Source organism: Acomys minous (assembly GCF_964271855.1).
Source record: "Acomys minous genome assembly, chromosome: 9".
In the NCBI taxonomy this organism is placed as follows: domain Eukaryota; kingdom Metazoa; phylum Chordata; class Mammalia; order Rodentia; family Muridae; genus Acomys; species Acomys minous.
In genome coordinates this window covers 18,612,108-18,629,191 of record NC_140490.1, presented here as the reverse complement: position 1 = coordinate 18,629,191, position 17,084 = coordinate 18,612,108, and the positions used below count along the sequence as shown (strand labels likewise).

At 51.0% G+C, this 17,084-nt stretch overlaps 1 protein-coding gene across 2 annotated transcripts; it reads right to left on the bottom strand.

The window, feature by feature from the left end:
• Positions 1-3,984: 3,984 nt before the first annotated feature.
• Positions 3,985-15,958, bottom strand: ITIH1 (inter-alpha-trypsin inhibitor heavy chain 1). Of its 2 annotated transcripts, XM_084796644.1 has the most exons (22): positions 15,827-15,958; positions 15,601-15,621; positions 15,182-15,348; positions 14,669-14,773; positions 14,168-14,330; positions 13,383-13,496; positions 12,618-12,743; positions 12,417-12,533; positions 11,666-11,834; positions 11,399-11,524; positions 10,488-10,669; positions 10,057-10,242; positions 8,869-9,008; positions 8,177-8,331; positions 8,078-8,092; positions 7,613-7,633; positions 7,231-7,299; positions 7,025-7,138; positions 5,995-6,196; positions 5,070-5,242; positions 4,434-4,545; positions 3,985-4,296 (listed from the first exon to the last, which is right to left on the bottom strand). In XM_084796644.1, exons 1-22 carry the CDS (start codon positions 15,938-15,940, stop codon positions 4,167-4,169), a joined length of 2,721 nt encoding a protein of 906 aa, XP_084652770.1. In that variant the 5' UTR covers positions 15,941-15,958; the 3' UTR covers positions 3,985-4,166. The 2 variants fall into 2 exon arrangements, with proteins under 2 accessions (XP_084652770.1, XP_084652771.1); XM_084796645.1 differs by lacking the exons at positions 15,601-15,621; positions 15,827-15,958 and having other exon boundaries at positions 3,988-4,296; positions 14,669-14,768.
• Between the last annotated feature and the right edge of the window lie 1,126 nt (positions 15,959-17,084).

Genomic DNA, 17,084 nt, shown 5'->3' with positions numbered 1-17,084 from the left:
AGGAATTTTATGGCTGCTTAAGAAGGATGGCCAAGAATTTGGAGAAAACTAGACTCATGAAAAATTAGAATTATAGGCCGGGTGTGGTGGCACACACCTTTAATCCCAGCACTCGAGAGGCAGAGGCAGGCGGATCTTTGTGAGTTCAAGGCCAGCCTGGTCTACAAAGAGAGTCCAGGACAGCCAAGGCTACACAGAGAGACCCTGTCTCGAAAACCCACACACAAAAAAATTAGAATTATAAAGACTCCATTGGGAGGCTAGAGATATGGCTTAGAGGTTAAGAGCACTGTCTGCTCTTCCAAAGGTCCTGAGTTTAATTCCCAGCAACCACATGGTGGCTCACAATGAGATCTGGTGCCCTCTTCTGGTGTGCAGGCAGAATACTGTATACATCATAAATAAATAAATCTTACAAAAAAAGAAAAAGAAAAAAGAAAAAGACTCCATTAGATCCCTAGGCTGGTCCCTGGCCCATTCCTCAGGAGATGGCGATGAGCAGGCTGACTCAGCAAGTTGGCAGTCCTGCTTTCCCAGAATGCCTTTGGAAGTAAATCAATCTCTCTTCCCACAGTGAGTTGAAAGACTTGCTGTTGAAGGACTCTGTGCTCCCCAACCTGGGGTAGCCTTTGAGCTCAGCATCTATGATGGTTAATATTGTGAACTTGGCAAGATCTACAGTCACTGAAGAGACAAGCCACTTGGGGTCCTTGTCAAGGATTGTCTAGGTAGACTAGGCTGGTTGAGGAAAGAAGCCTCACGTTAGATGTGGGTGTACCACTCGGAACAAGAGCTCATTACTCGTTCCTTCCTGACTCAGGATGCGATGTGACCATCCTACCACCAAATCTTCTCTGACCCTGGACTGCACCTCTTTGAACTGTAAGCTAAAACAAACCCTTTCTGTCTTAAGTTGATTTTATCGGGGTATTTTTATCACAGAAACCATTGTGTGACAGGCTTTTCCTGAGGAGACACACCACCACCACCACCCACACACAAAATCTCATTTAATCCAAATAGACAGACCATGACAAACCAAAGAAAGGAGACCACGTAAGTCCAACTTGGTGAACTAATGAGTTTTATTTAGGGTTACTTACAGGAATATGACAGAGGGATTATTTATAAGAGCAGAAATGACTCAAAGACGGCTGTGTCACCACAGCCCACCCCAGCTTTGGTGACAGCTCGCAGAAGCTAGAAATCTAGACCACGGGGCACAGCCTGCAGGCAGCTCAATGGGTTGGAGAGTGGCCTTTCCCAGTGCCTCAGCTGCTCTGAGCCTCTTCTAGGCAGGCCAGCTTGGATTTGCTTCTTCCAGGCCGTTTGTCTTATCTAAGAGTGACTGACTCTAAGTGGTCTTTACTGTTTATATACTATGGTGGTTTGAATGAAAACAACCCCATTGGCTCATATATTTGAGTGCTTAATTGCAGGGAGTGGAACTGTTTGAGAAGGATTTTACAGGGTGGCCTTGTTGAAAGCAGAGCATCTGTAGGGGTGGGTTTTGATGTTTTAATAACCCACACCAGGCCCAGTGTCTCTCCTTCTCTCTGTCTGTTGCCTATGGATCAGGATGTAAAGCTTCAGGTACCACTCCAGTACCTCGCCTGACTATTTCCATCTGTGATGATCGTGACGTAACCCCTCTAAAACTGTAAGCCAGCCCCCAGTTAAATGCTTTGTTTTATAAGAGTTGCCTTGGTCATGGTGTCTCTTCACGGAAATAGAACAGTAGCTAAGATATATACTCTTAGAAAAGGAGGGCTCTAGGAAATCTAGTCAGTTTCAGGGACTTCCTGAAGTTTACTTTTGAGTTGTTTACCTGTCTTAATGAGCTTCCCAGCAGGATGGCGTGTTTCAATCTCAGATTTGTTATACAACATTTAAGTATGTGGAACTGTTTTTTGCAGGCATAAAAGATCCAAGAATGAGAAAGTCTTCCACCATGTTTCCAGAGAGCTTCTGAGGCCTTTGTGGCCATCAGAGCCCTTGTAATGAGGCCCTGGGAAACCCGTGTAAAGGGCTGAAGATGAAGCCTCAGTTGCAATGGAGACCCCAGGATATGGAGGCATCCAAACCACGAGATGTCTACCAAGGAAATCTGCATCATAAGGTGGGTTTGACCCAAGAGAAGGGCTGTGTGTGCTGCAGGCCGTAGAGCTTGAAAGGCAAGGGTGTCTAGACCCTTTAGCACCCAGATGATTCTACCTTGATTCCCAGATGCTTGAACATGTAGATCCAAGATTTGGTGTTCTTCCTGCTGGGTTTCAGTCTTGCTTTGGCCCAATCATTCCTTGCAATTACCTACTTCTCCCTTTTTGGAATGGGAGTGTTTATTCCGTGCCAGCAAATACTAGAAATATGTGACACATTTTTAAAATTTTATTTTATAGGTCAAGGTTAAGAGATTGCCTTGTGTCTCAGAAAAGACTTTGGACTTTTAAATTGTGTCAATACTATTAAAGACTGTGGGGACTTTTGAAGTTGCACTGAGTGCTTTTCCCATTGAGATGGCCATGAGCCTGTGGGAACAACAGGGGTGGAAGGCTACATCTTTTTTGTTGTTGTTGTTGTTTTTGTTTTTGTTTTTTGAGACAGGGTTTCTCTGTGTAACTTTAGCTTTCCTGGACTCTCTCTGTAGACCAGGCTGCCTCAAACTCATAGAGATTTGCCTGCCTCTGCCTCCCAAGTGCTGAGATTACAGGTGTGTGCCACCACCCCCAGCTGGAAGATTATATCTTAAAAGTGATATGTTTGTGTGCCAGGTTGACAGGGGATGAACTTGTGATAGTTAATTCTGACTGTAGATCTAGAATCACTTGGCATGACAAGCCTCGAGGAAAGCCTATGATATAATACCTACATTAGGTTAGTCTTTGGCCATGCCTATTAGTGATTATCTATATTAAGTTAATCCAAATGGGAAGTCCCACTTTAAATTGGGTGGTACTATTTCACGAGCTGGGTTTCTCAACTGAATAAAAAGTGAGATGTGTCCAAGCATCATCATCATTGGCTTTCTGACCAGATGCTGCCTGCTCCTGCCATCATGACTTCTCTGACGTGATAGACTGTATCTCTCAGAACTGTAAGCCAAAATAAATTTCCCTTCCTTGAGATTATTTTGTCACAGTGAGGAGCCCATAGTACAACATCTGTGTTACACAAAACCAGCCTTTGTCTAATCTGGGTCCTGATGAGTTTTGTTTTTCATGGGGACTGTGCATAAGACAAAAGAGAATGAAGCAGAAACTCTCAATCAGAGTGGGCAGAGGCCCCTCTGCCATCACTGAAGGGAAAATGCTCCCCCAAGTGTGGGGTGCACTGCCCTGTGCTCTGTGATGTTTCATTTTAACAGAGTCCTAAGCTCAACTCCAGAGAGAAGCCTTAACGGGACAATTCTAGACGGTATGAGAAGAAGGGGTGATATTCTAGGCCCCTGAAATCCCAGCTTTGGACAGTGGCTGTCTCTGTCCTTGGGATGTACCAGTCTGGCTATCACAAGATGCCATCCCCACAAGGTAATGTGACTGGGAAGAGGGTCTGAGGTGCCTGCTCCTGTAAATTTCCTTGGGACTCCAAATCTACCTGCAAATAGTCTTCATGTGTTTATGTTTGCCACCCACCTCATGGCTGCCTAGAAGAGTTACACAGGACATATGTGTGATGTGCTTGGTGTCAGACAGCATGGGTTAAAGACCCAGGTCTGTCATTCGTAAGTTGAGGGACTTTAGACTTGTCACCTAACCTCTGTTTCTTCAACTGTTAATGGGCCTGCCTGTAGGAAGCTCTGGGTTAGTTGTGGTGGGCCTCACTGTCTGAGCATCTCTGGGTGTATTCAGGGGATTCAGAGGCCATGGAGCAAGGAGGTTGCAGAAAACAGGGTGTGGTCAATGCTACAGAGCTGGTGAGTTTTCTTCCCACTTCTGCATTCTTTGCCCATCCCTGGGGCTGATGAGCCATTCCCCTGCTACCTCTCTCCCCAAATATACCAACTCTGCACCAGGCACAGCCTCTCTTTAATGAATCACAGGATGTCTTGACACAAGGGACCAGTGTGCTCTGGCCAGTTCAGTTAATCCGATGCTATGCTCTCCTTCCCCTCCCCCTCCCCCTTCAGATGCAGTTCCAGGCGAGGACTGAGGCACTAGCTGGAAGGCTCAGAAGATGTCAGGGACAATATAGTCAGTGTGAACTCCGTCAATCAGCCCTGCTCCGTTGTTGTGGACAAACCAGCAAGACACTTCTGTCCCATGTCTGGCGTCCTTGCTGTAGTCTTTTTGCAAGCCTCTGAAAACAGACAAAGTAGCTGGGGTCCCTCTTTAGACCTGGCAGAGCTGTCACATAACACCAGGAGGAAGGCCTAGACTTACGACAGGGGACAAAACCCAGGCAAGAGCAGAAGTGCTGGACAGCAAGCCACTCACCTGGTGACTGTCAGTTGCCGGTTCTTCACCGTCATCACAGCATCCGACTTCATAGGGTCAGAGCCTGGGCGGAGGTCAAACACTTCAAAATCCAGGGGGTGGAAGAATTGCCCTGCAAAGGATCAATGGAGGCCGAGGTTACTGAGGAAGAGGAGAGAAGCAAGTGCCTCCTAGATAGCAGGGATAACAGAAATGTCACACAGATCAGGCGACCAGTGGCCTGCCACTCTTCCATGGTCCCTGGAGCCCTCTGACCTTTCTATGAATTGGGTGTTTCTCCCACTTGTTCCCAGGGTCACTTAGCTCTTATCTCACTCTGCACTTGGTTTTTTGAGGCAGGGTTTCTCTGTGTAGCCTTGGCTATCCTGGACTCATTTTGTAGACCAGGCTGGCCTGGAACTCACAGCCTGCCTCTGCCTCCTGAGTGCTGGGATTAAAGGCGTGTGCCACCACGCTCGGTCTTCGGTCACCATCTTTAAGAGGGACAAAGCCCTCACTAGACAGCCCATCTCTGAAGCTCTGAGTCTTAAACAATGAAACCGGAGGTTGGCCTGTCATTGTGCTCTGGGACCCATGAGTACACGCTGGCTTCAGAGCACCACACACAGTTCTGCCTGCCTGGCTGGCCAGACGTACCCAGTAGCCCCCGTGTCCTGGCTGACATCCGGGAGCTGTCCAGCACATAAAAACCCAGAAAGTCCTGGTGGATGGCACTGCCCCTCCATGTTCTGTGCAGGACAATCTCGAAGGTAGCCCCATCATCCACAGACACCACCAGGTTCCTCTTCTTGTTGATGGTCACCACGACCCTGCAGGGCCAGGCAGGCATCAGACTAGGATTTAGACCAATCCCCAACAGCCTTCATCCTCTGGGACCCAGATATTACACCCATCCCTGGTGACCTCACTCTGAGAGGCCTGGGTGCTGTCTGTGCCCTCCCATATGTCTGTGTCCTGTATGGTATAAGATGTACCAGGCCCTGTGCCAAGTCATCTATGTAAACTGACTAATTCAGTTCTCACTCTGACCCCGTGAAAGGATCAAGGTTCAGAGGGTTCAGTAACCTTCCTAACATCATGTAGCTAGGAATCAGTAGGTATCTCAGTCTGGGTCCTAGGAATCCCACTCATTGCCTGAACCTTCCGCCTGGTCTCAGAATACCTCTTCCTGGAGCTGTGCTGGTACTCATTACAATGAATACTGGAAGAAGCAAATATGACAGGTGCCAAAAAGGAGAACCAGAGGACTTGAATTCAGTGCAGTAAGCAAATAGGGCTGTGGGGAAAGGGTGGCCTTTGTACCAGCCTGGGATTGGCTCTGTTTGGTGAAGATGGGGGTGGCATTGAAGGCTCCAGTCCCAAAGCTAATGCCCAGGAACTAAAAAAAATGGACAGTGGGATGGTCCAGAGTCTGGCCATCTGCACCAGCCCTATGGGCATCACTTGGTCACACTGCATCAAAAATGTGGCCTCTGAAGACCCAGGTAGCAGAGCTGGTACAAGAGCTGTGGGCCTTGACCCATGTTACAGTGTTTCCTTCCTCCTGCCCAAGCCTAGTTACCCATCCTTATGCAGCACGGCCTGATCCATCCAGGAGAACACGGGCCCACCAGAGTTGGGGTTCAGTGTGATGTTCCGAGGAGTCACTTCCAGCTCAAAGTCTGATGTGGGACTTGAGATCCCCAGTCTCCCAAAGTATGTGCCCTCATGCTGCCCAGGGCTGCCGGCCTTGTTTCCGATGAGCTGCCCGTTCACCGAGAAGCCTGCAGTGGGGTAAGGAGCCATCCAGTCAAGGTGGGGCCATTGTTCATGCCACATTTTCTTCCCAGGAGGCCATGTCATGTTCAGGACTGGTCCTGCTCCCAAGGCCACCTGTGATTCTTCCCTGCTTGCCCCGTACCCACTGTAACTACTAGAACCATCTGTTTAGCTTTCTCTTCTGGACTCTGGCCCTCTGAGAACAGGAGAGGGCACCCTCCTTCTCACACAGGGACAGACTCACAGGAAGTCTAGAAACGCATTTTCCAGGCCCTGAGCAGCCCCACCCTCACTGACCAAGTTGAGTCTCTTGCTCCAAAGTTGACAATCTAAGAAACTGGCTTCCTGTTGTTTTTTTTCCCTTTGTTCCTTGAGGGCAAGACAGCCCTGCCCTTGCTGCATCCCAGCCCCTAGTCAATGCTCAACACACATGGAGCTGGCTAAGGAGAGGGAAGAGGGAGTTAGGAAGGCCTTCCCTACGACCGCCCTGCTAGAGAGGTGCAGCCACGTTTGTGGGAAGGCGCAGCAGGACCTGTGTGATGTTCAGGCCATGGTATGAGACAGAAATGAGGGTTTCTTTTTTTTTTTTAAAGGATATCAAGAGGGCAAGAGCTGAGCATATGACCAAGTGTGAAGCTTAGTTGGCTATGAATGTCACACACTCATAAGGTTAGTCAAGGACACGGAGTAAGAGGAAGGCAAGAGGCGCCTGTCGAGTGGACAGTAAGCAAGGCAGTAGGTGTGAGGGCCACCCCAGTAATTTCTGTTTAACTAGGAAGGGTGTAGGAGCACCAGCTCTGCCCACCTGGCAGAGGGCACATTACCCGCCATACCCGTGTCAGGGTCCTGCACCAGGCTCAGGATCACACCAGGCTCCTCATTGATGTTGAAACACAGGCTATCCTCTTTTTGGGGCACATAGATGATGAAGTGGGGATCGGTGTCCACTAGGAATACAAGATGGAGTCCATTATATTGGGTGCTGGTTTGTTGGGGGGGGCGCACACAGGGGAATCCTTCAGACCATCCCAAGACTTACCTCCAGTCACACGGTTTGGCAGCTTTGAGACGACAGTAGGAGAAGGCTGTGTGGCTGACAGCACGAACGCTGCGGGTGAGAATGGATGCTGCTAAGAAGGGGGCAGCACAGCCACCCAGAGCCATGCAGGTGCCCCTATCCATGCAGCTGGCCTGAGGCTACAGACGAAGGGGACACTAAAGCATCACGCACACTCCATGCCTCTCAGGGTCCTATGAGATGGCCTGGGTCAGTGATACCCAGGGTTTTTTGTTTTTGTTTTTTGTTTTTTGTTTTTGTTTTTGTTTTGTCAGAGCTAAGGGCTCAGTTGGAGGGCCAACAGGGAAAGGAGTAGGAAGGGATGAAGTCCCCCAAGGGAGTCCCCAAGATGGCTCCTACTTACTTCTTCGGTGTCCCACCATCTCTGCGGAAGACAAGAAAGCAGCGTTACTCTGGCATGCAAGCTCACCTCTACGGCATGCAGATGCTTCTACCAGTGTACCTCAAGCCGAGAGATGAACTGCTCTAGGCTCAGCTCTGCTGAGGTGGAGGGGCCTCCCAAGTAACCTCCACTTCCTCAGACACACACTGACAGAGGGACTTGACGGAGACCTGAGGGGAGGCTGGCAAAGGTTCAAGCTGGCAAAGGCTCATGTAGCATGAAGGATGCATCCCCGACCTTGTCATGAAGGCAGAAGTTCTTCTTGGCAGAACCCCAAGAGGGAGTGGGGGGGCGGGGACAGGTAGGTGGGGACGATGCAGGAACAATGAGTGTGTCCTCGGGGGGGGGGGGGGGCAGGGGGATACGACATGTGTTACCCTCCAGCCACTTGAAGCCGGGTGCTAAACCAAGAGACCGAAAACTCACCCAAGGGCTGAGAATCTGAAAAAAAGGGGGAAAAATAATTAACCCCCAGGAGGATTTTGACACATGACCTTGCTGACCACAGGTCCCCTCTGCCTGTACCCTCTGGGGACTTGTCAATGATGGGTTCCAGCCCGTCCTGATCCGTCAAGCCTCTGATAGTCATGGAGGTCAGTGGGGTTACGAACTGATAGTCCAGTGACATCTTCAGGACCTGGGATGACAAGTTGGCCCTCTCCTCCCCTTCTGTCTTCATCCTGTGTGTGAGACACATGCTTGCGCTGGACTCCAAGACCTCTCTACACACGGTGACAGGCGTGCATTCACTCCTTCGCTCATTCGTCAAACATTCGAGCACTGACAATACCCTCCCTGCTCAGTGGCTGCGACCTCAGGGAGCTCATGGCTGTAAGGCCTCTCATACGGCAGGGCTGAGGCGTGCGCCTCAGAGGTACGCAGGGAGCTCGCCTGCTGTGAGATCATGGTAGCCTGCCTCTCTGAGCTTTGCTTTGCTCTCCCATTAAGTAGAGATGATGAAGAAATCCCTCACAGATGGTGAGAGCTAAATTTGTATGTCTAGACACAGCGGCCTGTAGCAAGCGGCAGCCTCCTTTGAGGGAGCTCAGTGGGACATGTGAATTCTCCTCCTCCAGAATCTCCATCCGCATGGAAGACCCACACTGTAGACTCTGAGTAAAGCAGAGGCGGAAAGCAAGCCGCAGGCTCAGAGCCACCGTTCTCTGTCCACCAGGACCAGGGCCTCTAGCTTTGAAGTGCAGCTGCAGGCACCCTACCGCTTAGCCAGCAGCTCCTGGATTGTGAGGTAGGCCCAGAGCCGCTCCACGTGATTCTCAAGCATGTGGCCTCGCTCTCGGAGCAGTTTCTTCATCTCTTCCTCGTCCACTAGGCAGGTGGCCTTGAACTCTTGCCTTTCCTGAGAGTTAAAGGGGGAACAAAACCATGAGTCGTGACAGAACAAGCCTTGGATGGCGCCTGAGGCTGTGGCGAGCACCCTCGTCTGGTCTCTTCATCCTCTTTCTCAGGATCATCACCTCTCTGGAGCCTGCTCTCTTCCTCATCCACCCACTCCTCCATTTGTGTGTTCATTTTACAGATGCTAGCTGCCTCTTTTGAGCCAGACTTGGCCTAGGCCTAGGATTCAGTGGGACAGGAGTCCCAGGCCTATCCTCTTAGATTCACTCTCTTGGCAGAGGCCACCAAACACCTGCTGTTTGTGCTGTTCACTTCTCTCCCAAGGGTCACAGAGTTCCAGCTGGCCTGTCCTAGGGGGGACATGTGCAGAGACTCCCAGCTACAGTAACAAAGTCTTTCCCAAAGTGTTCTTCGTACCAAGGGCTGCATCCGGTATTATATGGACTATTCTATTTATTGCCCCACACACACACACACACACACACACACACACACACACACACACACACACACACACACGGGCAGTGCTGCCTCTGTGGTACAGAAAAAGGACACCCCAGAGAGCTGGACAGAGCAAGGCTAGAGTCTAGCTACATCTCTTCCCTCTGGGCCTGAGTCCCAAGCCCTCAACCTCACTGTGGTGGGTGAGCCAGGCCTCCTCCTATGCCTGGAACCTTCCATACATGTGCATGTAGTTGCACTCACTACACCACGATGTTGGGCCTGGTACTCAGAGGGTAGCCAGGAACGAGAGAGACCTAGTCAGGCGCAGACGCTGACTTCCCACTCTCTCATGCCTGGGCCGGGCTGGGGGTGGGGACAGATAATATGAGGAGTATTGAGGGCTCCTTCTGAGCCAAGGGATTGCAACTAGTTAATGCCACGTTGGTTCCATTCCAGCCTGTCCAGTCCCCAGGCCTGGGCATATTTGTCCTCTCCTGGGAAGAGAACACTCCTATGAGGGTGGTCAAGAGGGGCAGGGTGGGTTTGGAGTGTCTAGGCATTGTCTAGTTTCTACAACCCACCGCCCCGCACAGTCCACTATTTACCCCATGAGCCCGAACATCAGCCTTAAAGCTGCTCAGTTTGTGGTCAGCAATGCGCCCAGCCACCACGATCTCTGAGCCGTCATAGTACTGTTTATGCCGGTGCTGGGTTAGCGCCGAGACAGCATCCTGGGGATACTGCAGCTCCACGTCTGTCAGCAGAGGGCTGGCTACTTGATTGTAGAAACCCTGCAGGGATTGGGAGTGTCACCTTAAACGGAGCGACCGGGAACCTGACGGGAAGTCTAATGACGAAGCCGAATGCTGGTATCCCGTTTTAGAGGAGGAATCTGGGCTCAAAGGGGTTAAGTAACAGCTTAAGGCCATGGAGTTGATTTCAACTCTGGATGTCTGTCTTCTCTAGGCTGATAGGAAAATGGCCACCAAAGCCCCGTGACATGTTGCTGATGGTGTGGGGGAGAAACAGGGGAGACCTGTAGCTGTTGGGTGGCATCATGGTCCTCATAAATTCTCTGGGCCCATCCGTTATTCTCCATGGACATGACCTCCAGGAAGCTGAAGTCCAGGTCGTGGCCAAAGCCGAGGTTGTAGAGCGGGAATCTGCCCCGGATAGCGTTCCGTACATTCTTGAGGATCTGGGGCCGGTCCGTCTCTCCTGCAGCCACACATCCGGGCAGTGACGGGATGCTAGAGCTCAGGCATAGGGGGTTCCTAGAAGCCTTTGGAGCCAAGATTCCCACCCCAGACCAGCCTCAGTCCCCACTGACATCTGGTGGTACCACAGGACAACTACCACAGCGGGAAGCAGGTCACTGTGGGCCCTGCCCAACCGTACGGACCCATCACAGGCGGATGCGATCCGCACCAGCAGGCCCTGAGGAGACCCCCTTTCCTGCTCCCTTTGCTTCCTTCCAGCTCAGGCCTTATTTCTTCCAAGAGGCTTTCCCAGACCTCTCCTGGGCCAGGCGCCCCCAGTCAGGAGTTCCACAGCCCTGTGGTACCCTGCTTACTTTTCTAGCATCCGTGGTAGATGCTCTACACCTCAGTCAGCTTGAGGGCAGAGACACACACCTCACTCTCCTGTGATCTCTTTTCAGGCCCTTGTCCTGGGCTTGGCACAAAGTAGATACTCAACCCATGAAGCCTGCCCATCCTTCAGGCCCCTAGGCATCGCAGCTTCGTACGAAACACTTGCTGTTAGCCACTCGTAGGACAGAGGCACACCTCGGAGCTCCTACAGACCTTGTGCTCCGAGCAGCTTCAGACCAGCACTTGCCTCTCTGCCCCCCACTGACCCCTCCAACAGATGAATTTCCGGTATCAGCTTGGCCGTTTCTGGAGTGAAGGGATCACCACATCCCACGGCAGCCTCTGAGGCACTCACCCTCGGTTGGCTCTCCGTCCGTCAACATGATAAGAATTGAGGCCGGGCTGCTGAGTTCTGAGTGGCTTCCTTGAGCTTTGTTTAAGATCTCAATTCCTCGAAGCAAGCCTCCATTCAGGTTTGTGGCTATAAAGGAGAAAAATCATACCATATCATATCAAATCATAGACCATGTCATATCATACCATACCATGAAGGACCAATGTTCACCCACATTCCAAGGAAACAGAAGTTGATGCCGGAGTGTTCTGAGACCGCTTCCCTTACCTCCAGCCAAAGAAAAGCGCCGCACAAAGTCCTGAGCTGCTTGCACGTTGTCCTTAGATGCAGGTACCAATGAGCCTTTCCATGACTGTACTTTAGACCCAAAGAGGACCAGGTCAAAGTTGTCCATGGGCCTCATGTCCCCCAGGATCTTAAGGAGTGCCTCCTTGGTCTGCAAAGACAGGAAGTCAGAGGAAGGACATAGCCGCTCGATGGCTGAAGTCTAGGTCTTTCCTGGAAGCCAGGCAGCCACTGCCGAAATCCACAGTGGATGAGCAGAGGATGGCAGTCAGACAGCCCTCGGGAAAATAGCATCCTGACAGGACTTGGGGTGTATGAGAGGCACAGAGAGGGCAAAAGGACCAATCATAAGGAGAAGAAAGACTAGGGGTTTGGGTGTATCTTGGATCATCAAAGGGACCACCCTCCATCTCCTGCCAGAGCTGTTTTTCCAGATCGTGTCTTAAGTGCAGCCATGGGTTCGCTGCCATTGGGTAGAGCGCTGAGAACTCTAAGGCTCCGCCCACAGCTTTTCATCATTCCCAGCATTTTGAGGGTGGAGGCTCTATCTGCCGCTTCACGTGGATAACGTGCTGTGCTCGCCCACAGCTGCACATGGAGAAAACTGCCTGATTCCAGAGACGGGATTCCCAGCCACATCCCCTTGTCCCAAGCCTCTCTGCAGCCAAATTGTCATGCCGACCTACAGGCAGCTTCTGCTGGGTGAGCTGCTCAAAGCCACTGTGCCGTTTACCTGCTTTACTTTCTGGCCTTCCATGGAACCGCTGATGTCAATCACAAAAACCAGGTTCTTGCTCATGTTGGTCAGGTTTTTGGGGGCGAAGAAATGTGTAAAGTAATTGTTGGCCACCTGCAACAGAAAAGGAGGAAGAAGCTTCTCCCATGGTGCCTTTCCCCCGACCTCTAGGGCTTGGGTCATGAGGCTTAGGCTTACCAGGAGGTCACAGAGCTTGTCTCGGTTGACATCGTAGGTCACCTTGAAGACTCCATTCAGCAAGGAGGTAGAACACGTGGGGCAGGCCTGCTGTTGCCTCACCGTAGGGCGGAAGAGCACATGACCCTGGAAGCAAAGAAGGTGTGAGACACCAGGGGTCTGCACAGCTGCAAATAGGATGTTTGCAGAACAACGCAAGGTTTGTGTGTACGTGAATGCATGGTGCGTGTGCATGTGTGTATACACCTGAACGTGTTTACCTAGGCATAGGAATGAGCCCAGTGAGCCACTCATCTAGATTTTGAGTGTGTGCACTTGTTTGTGGTTAGCAAAAAGACCTGTTCCTTTGCTTTTATGCTTCTGAATTGTTGGGGTTTCTGTAATAATCACCAGCATGTAGGGTACAGGAGTGAGGCCGGGTGGTGGTGGCACACGCCTTTAATCCCAGCACTCAGGAGGCAGAGGCAGGTGGATCCCAGTGAGTTTGAGGCCAGCCTGGTCTATAATGTGAGTCCAAGATAGCCAAGACTATACAGAGAAACCCTGTCTCGAAAAACAAATAATAATAATAATAATAATAATAATAATAATAATAATAATAATAATAATAATAATAATAATTAGGAGTGGAAGGTCTAATAGCTCATCATGACAGCCTAGCAACCATGCCCTGTCCTGTGCTCAGCAGCCTGGACATGTTGTAAAGGCTGAGATGAGCTGGGAAGTCTCTAAGGGCCCAGCCCCACCCCCTGCCACTATACATACCTTTTTCCCTGAGAAAGACTTCTTGATGGTTTGAGCAGCCAGTTCCTTGCTGAGGAAGGAGGCCTGAGCATCCAGCTTGCTGATCCCCTGGGGCTCAAAGATGTCCACATCAATCTGCACCATGGAAGCCAATTCTATGCTAAGACCCATTTGGGCTAGCACCAAATTTTATCCAAGAGTCCTATGGACCTGTCTTCCTGCTGTGTGCACTCCCTACCCAGCCCTTAGCGGGACCCGGCTCATCAGATGCGGGTCAGAAATACTAACTGAAAAGTGTGTGTGCCTGAAACCTTCAACTTGGTCTCTCAGTCTGATTTACACATCGCCAGGTCTTTAGATTTTGCTTGTTTGTTTGTTTTTGTTTTTGCTTTTGTTTTGTAATCTGGTGGTAGTCCTGGAAAATGCAGGAATGCATCTAGCAGATTTGTAAACTGGGGTTTATGGATGAGGAGAAAGCTGGGAGAATTAAGGAGCTTCCTGCCCAGGAAGAGCCCACAGGAGCCCACCCTGAGCAACCAATCTCCTTCCCTGTGTTTTTAGGCCTATGGTAAGGCATGAAGAGGGTTGAACCAGTGCTGGGAGCCGGGGACAGACAGACAGACAGACAGACACAGAGAAAGAGAGATGCAGACACAGAGACACACAGAAAGGGAGAGAGAACAGAGAGACAGAGACACGAAGAAAAAGAGACAAAGGGACAGAGACATAGAGAGACAGAAACAGATAGACAGAGAGAGACAGAGAGACAGAGGTGGGGGAGTCCTGCCCAGGGACCTGAAAGCTACCTCAAAATGATGCACCAGCTGCTTGGGCTTGACTTTGATGACAATGTCATACTGCATGAGTCTCCTCTTTAGCACCTCCTCATAGGTGAGTTGAAATGTGGCCTTGCTCTGGGCCCCAACGGTGATGTGAATGGTGAACTGTTCCATATTTCTGCCCGAGGCTCTGGACATGTGACAACAGGTGGACAAAAAGGTGACATGCGCATCCTTGATACCTAAAGCACGTCCCTTAGAACCAGTTTCTCTTATGATGCTGTTCCCAAGATTATCTCAAGTGGTTAGTCAAGGCCGAGATCAAGGATGAGGCCTACTTCTCCACAAGACAGAAGAAGACCACCTGTGCCCCATCCTTGCCCCAGGTGCCAGCCTAGATGGGCTTACTCAAGCTCTCACCCTCCTGGAGATGGTCCCTACCCAGCAGCACCTTGCAGCTCCTGGCTCCATCCTGGCCAGGGCAGAAGGGACAGCCCTGGAGGCTTGGCTGTCAAGCCTGGGACTTACCTGACAAGGCCAGCATTCTCCCCTGAAATGGCCGCCTTGCGGTACTGCTTCCAAGCACTCACTTTGTCCTTTATGTTCCCAACAAACGCGTTCCCATCTGCTGTGCTGCACAAAAGGGAAAAGTCCTCAGTGGTGGTGGCCTCCTTCACTGCCTAGGTTGTCCTCTGCATTGAGTGTGCTGAGTCTAAGACCCGGTCCACACAGCTCCTTGAAAAGAGGGTCCCTACTGTCTGCTGCCCACTGCTCAGAGGACCCATGGGGAATCAGAAGGTAGCCATGGTCACAGAGGCCACATCACATGCTGGCTTTGCTCCTCAAGTCAAAAGCAGTCAGAGGCCCTGGTTTCCTGTGTAAGGTGGGATCTGAGAACTCTAAGGGACCTTTTTCCTCCTGTCCCTCTAAGCTGGGGCTGTCCATGACCGGAAGTGAGATCTGGCCTCTCTGGACTCAGGCTGGACAGCTGAATGGGCACACTGAAGTAGAACACAGGAGCAAGGCAGGGCACGCACGCACATGGCAAAGTCGCTGATGAAGGCTGTCTTGGGGATTTCCACATCAAAAGCCACCTCCCTGGCTTCGTCAGCGCTGTTGACCACTTGGCTGGTGATGACGTAGTGGGCGAAGCGAGAGGTGACTTTACAATTGACTTTCAAGCTCCTGATGAGCACACCATCAACTGTCTGAAGTAAAATAAATGAATAAATAAATAAATAAATGGATGGATGGAGGAATCTTTCCCACTCTAGAATAAGGTGCCCAGATTCCAGAAGACTACACCCAACCTCCCAAGAAGACCCCTCTCTTTGCTGGAGACATGAGGTGAGACGTGAATAACATCACATTTCAAGTGATGGGAGCCCCACTTGACAGAGGTTCACAGGGGTGGGAGAAAGGACCCCATCTCAGACCCCTTTATCAAGGCTTTCACTCACTGTGTCCACAGCTTGTCGCTTCTGCAAAACAAAACCAAGGCTGAGTGTGAGCGGGGATGCTCAGGGACCGTGCTCTATTTGTTAAAAGGTAGGTATGGTGGGGTCTGTGTTCGGCACTCTCCCCCGCCCTCCTGCTGCTTGGAAGCTGCCTCTTCAGGCAGAAATGATCAGATGGGTGGGGGTGGTCCAGGCCCCTCTGCCTATGCTCAAGAGCTGAGTCACATACCTCGCTGCCCCTGGGTTTGCCTGCGGCCAAGGCCAAAGCGGGCATGGCCTGCAGAGTGAGGAGGGACACCAGGTACCCACACAACAGCACCCGAAGCCCTAGAGCACCGTCCATGGTCTCCAGGCTCTCACTTTCCTGTCACTTTTCTCAGACTATTGGTTAACACTGTGCTGTATAAACATAGATTAAACATTAGACACAGCGGAGGCAAATAGCAGGATTTAGGGAATCAAAGCTTGGCAGGTCTTTAGCTCATTGGTAGATGGCTTACCTAGCACACGCAAAGCTCTGGGTTTAATTCCTAGCACGCACACACACATGCACACACACACGCACACACCACACACCACACACACACACACACACACACACACACACACACACACACACACGTGTTAAGTGAAGTTGCAGGATCAGGGAGACAGCTCAGCAGGTAAAGGAACTTACCCACCAAGCCTGAGTTTGAACCCTAAAACCCACGTGGTTGAAGGAAAGAACTAACTAACTCCTTCAAGCTGTCTTCTAACTTCAACATGTGTGTTGTGGCATGCATGCACACATGCACGAGAGAGGAGAGAGGGAGAGAGGGAGAGGGAGAGGGAGAGAAGGAGAGAGAGGGAGGGAGGGAGGGAGGGAGAGAGAGAGAGAGAGAGAGAGAGAGAGAGAGAGAGAGAGAGAGAGAGAGAGAGTTTTCATGGCAGCTGGCGTGGTGGTGCACATCTGTAACCCTGACTCTAGGGAGGTGGGGGGCAGGAGGAGGAGTAGTTCAAAACAAACCTCAGCCCAGGGAAGCCAGCCTGGGCTATGTGAGATCTTGTCTTTAAACAGGGATGGGGGTGCAGGGGGGAGGGGGAGGTGCTGAGAGGCGGATCCACAGCTACAGTGTTAGCTGCCTTTCCAGAGGGCTCAAGTTGGATTTCCAGCACCTGCTTGGATAGTTTGCAATCTCCTGTTTCTCTAGCTACAGGGAATAGACACCCTCTTCTGGTTTCTGTAGGTACTGCATGCATGGCACGGGCTCGGTTAAGAAAAAGGCAGTGGCTAGATCTGGGTAGGGGTTTGAAGTTTACTGCACATATTGTCCTTGGCTGGTGTCATAGTTTGAGCAGGACCCCTGGGCCCAGATCTGCCCATCATAATGTTCTTCTTGTAGGTTTCTAGGACCCTCTGGATCCTTCTATGTCCCCATTCTCCCATGCTTCTCTCACCTAGAGTCCCAATAGGATGCCCTTCCCTCTGTCCCACTTTCCTGGTAAGT

Bases quoted from the DNA above. Each gene is read 5' to 3' on its own strand.
- ITIH1 (XM_084796644.1), bottom strand. From the start codon at position 15,940: ATGGACGGTGCTCTAGGGCTTCGGGTGCTGTTGTGTGGGTACCTGGTG. The intron at 7,300-7,612 runs GTAAGTAGGAGC...TCTCACCCGCAG, and splicing joins GATGGTGGGACACCGAAGAA to CGTTCGTGCTGTCAGCCACA. The intron at 5,243-5,994 runs GTAACTAGGCTT...CTGGCCCTGCAG, and splicing joins GCCGTGCTGCATAAGGATGG to GGTCGTGGTGACCATCAACA.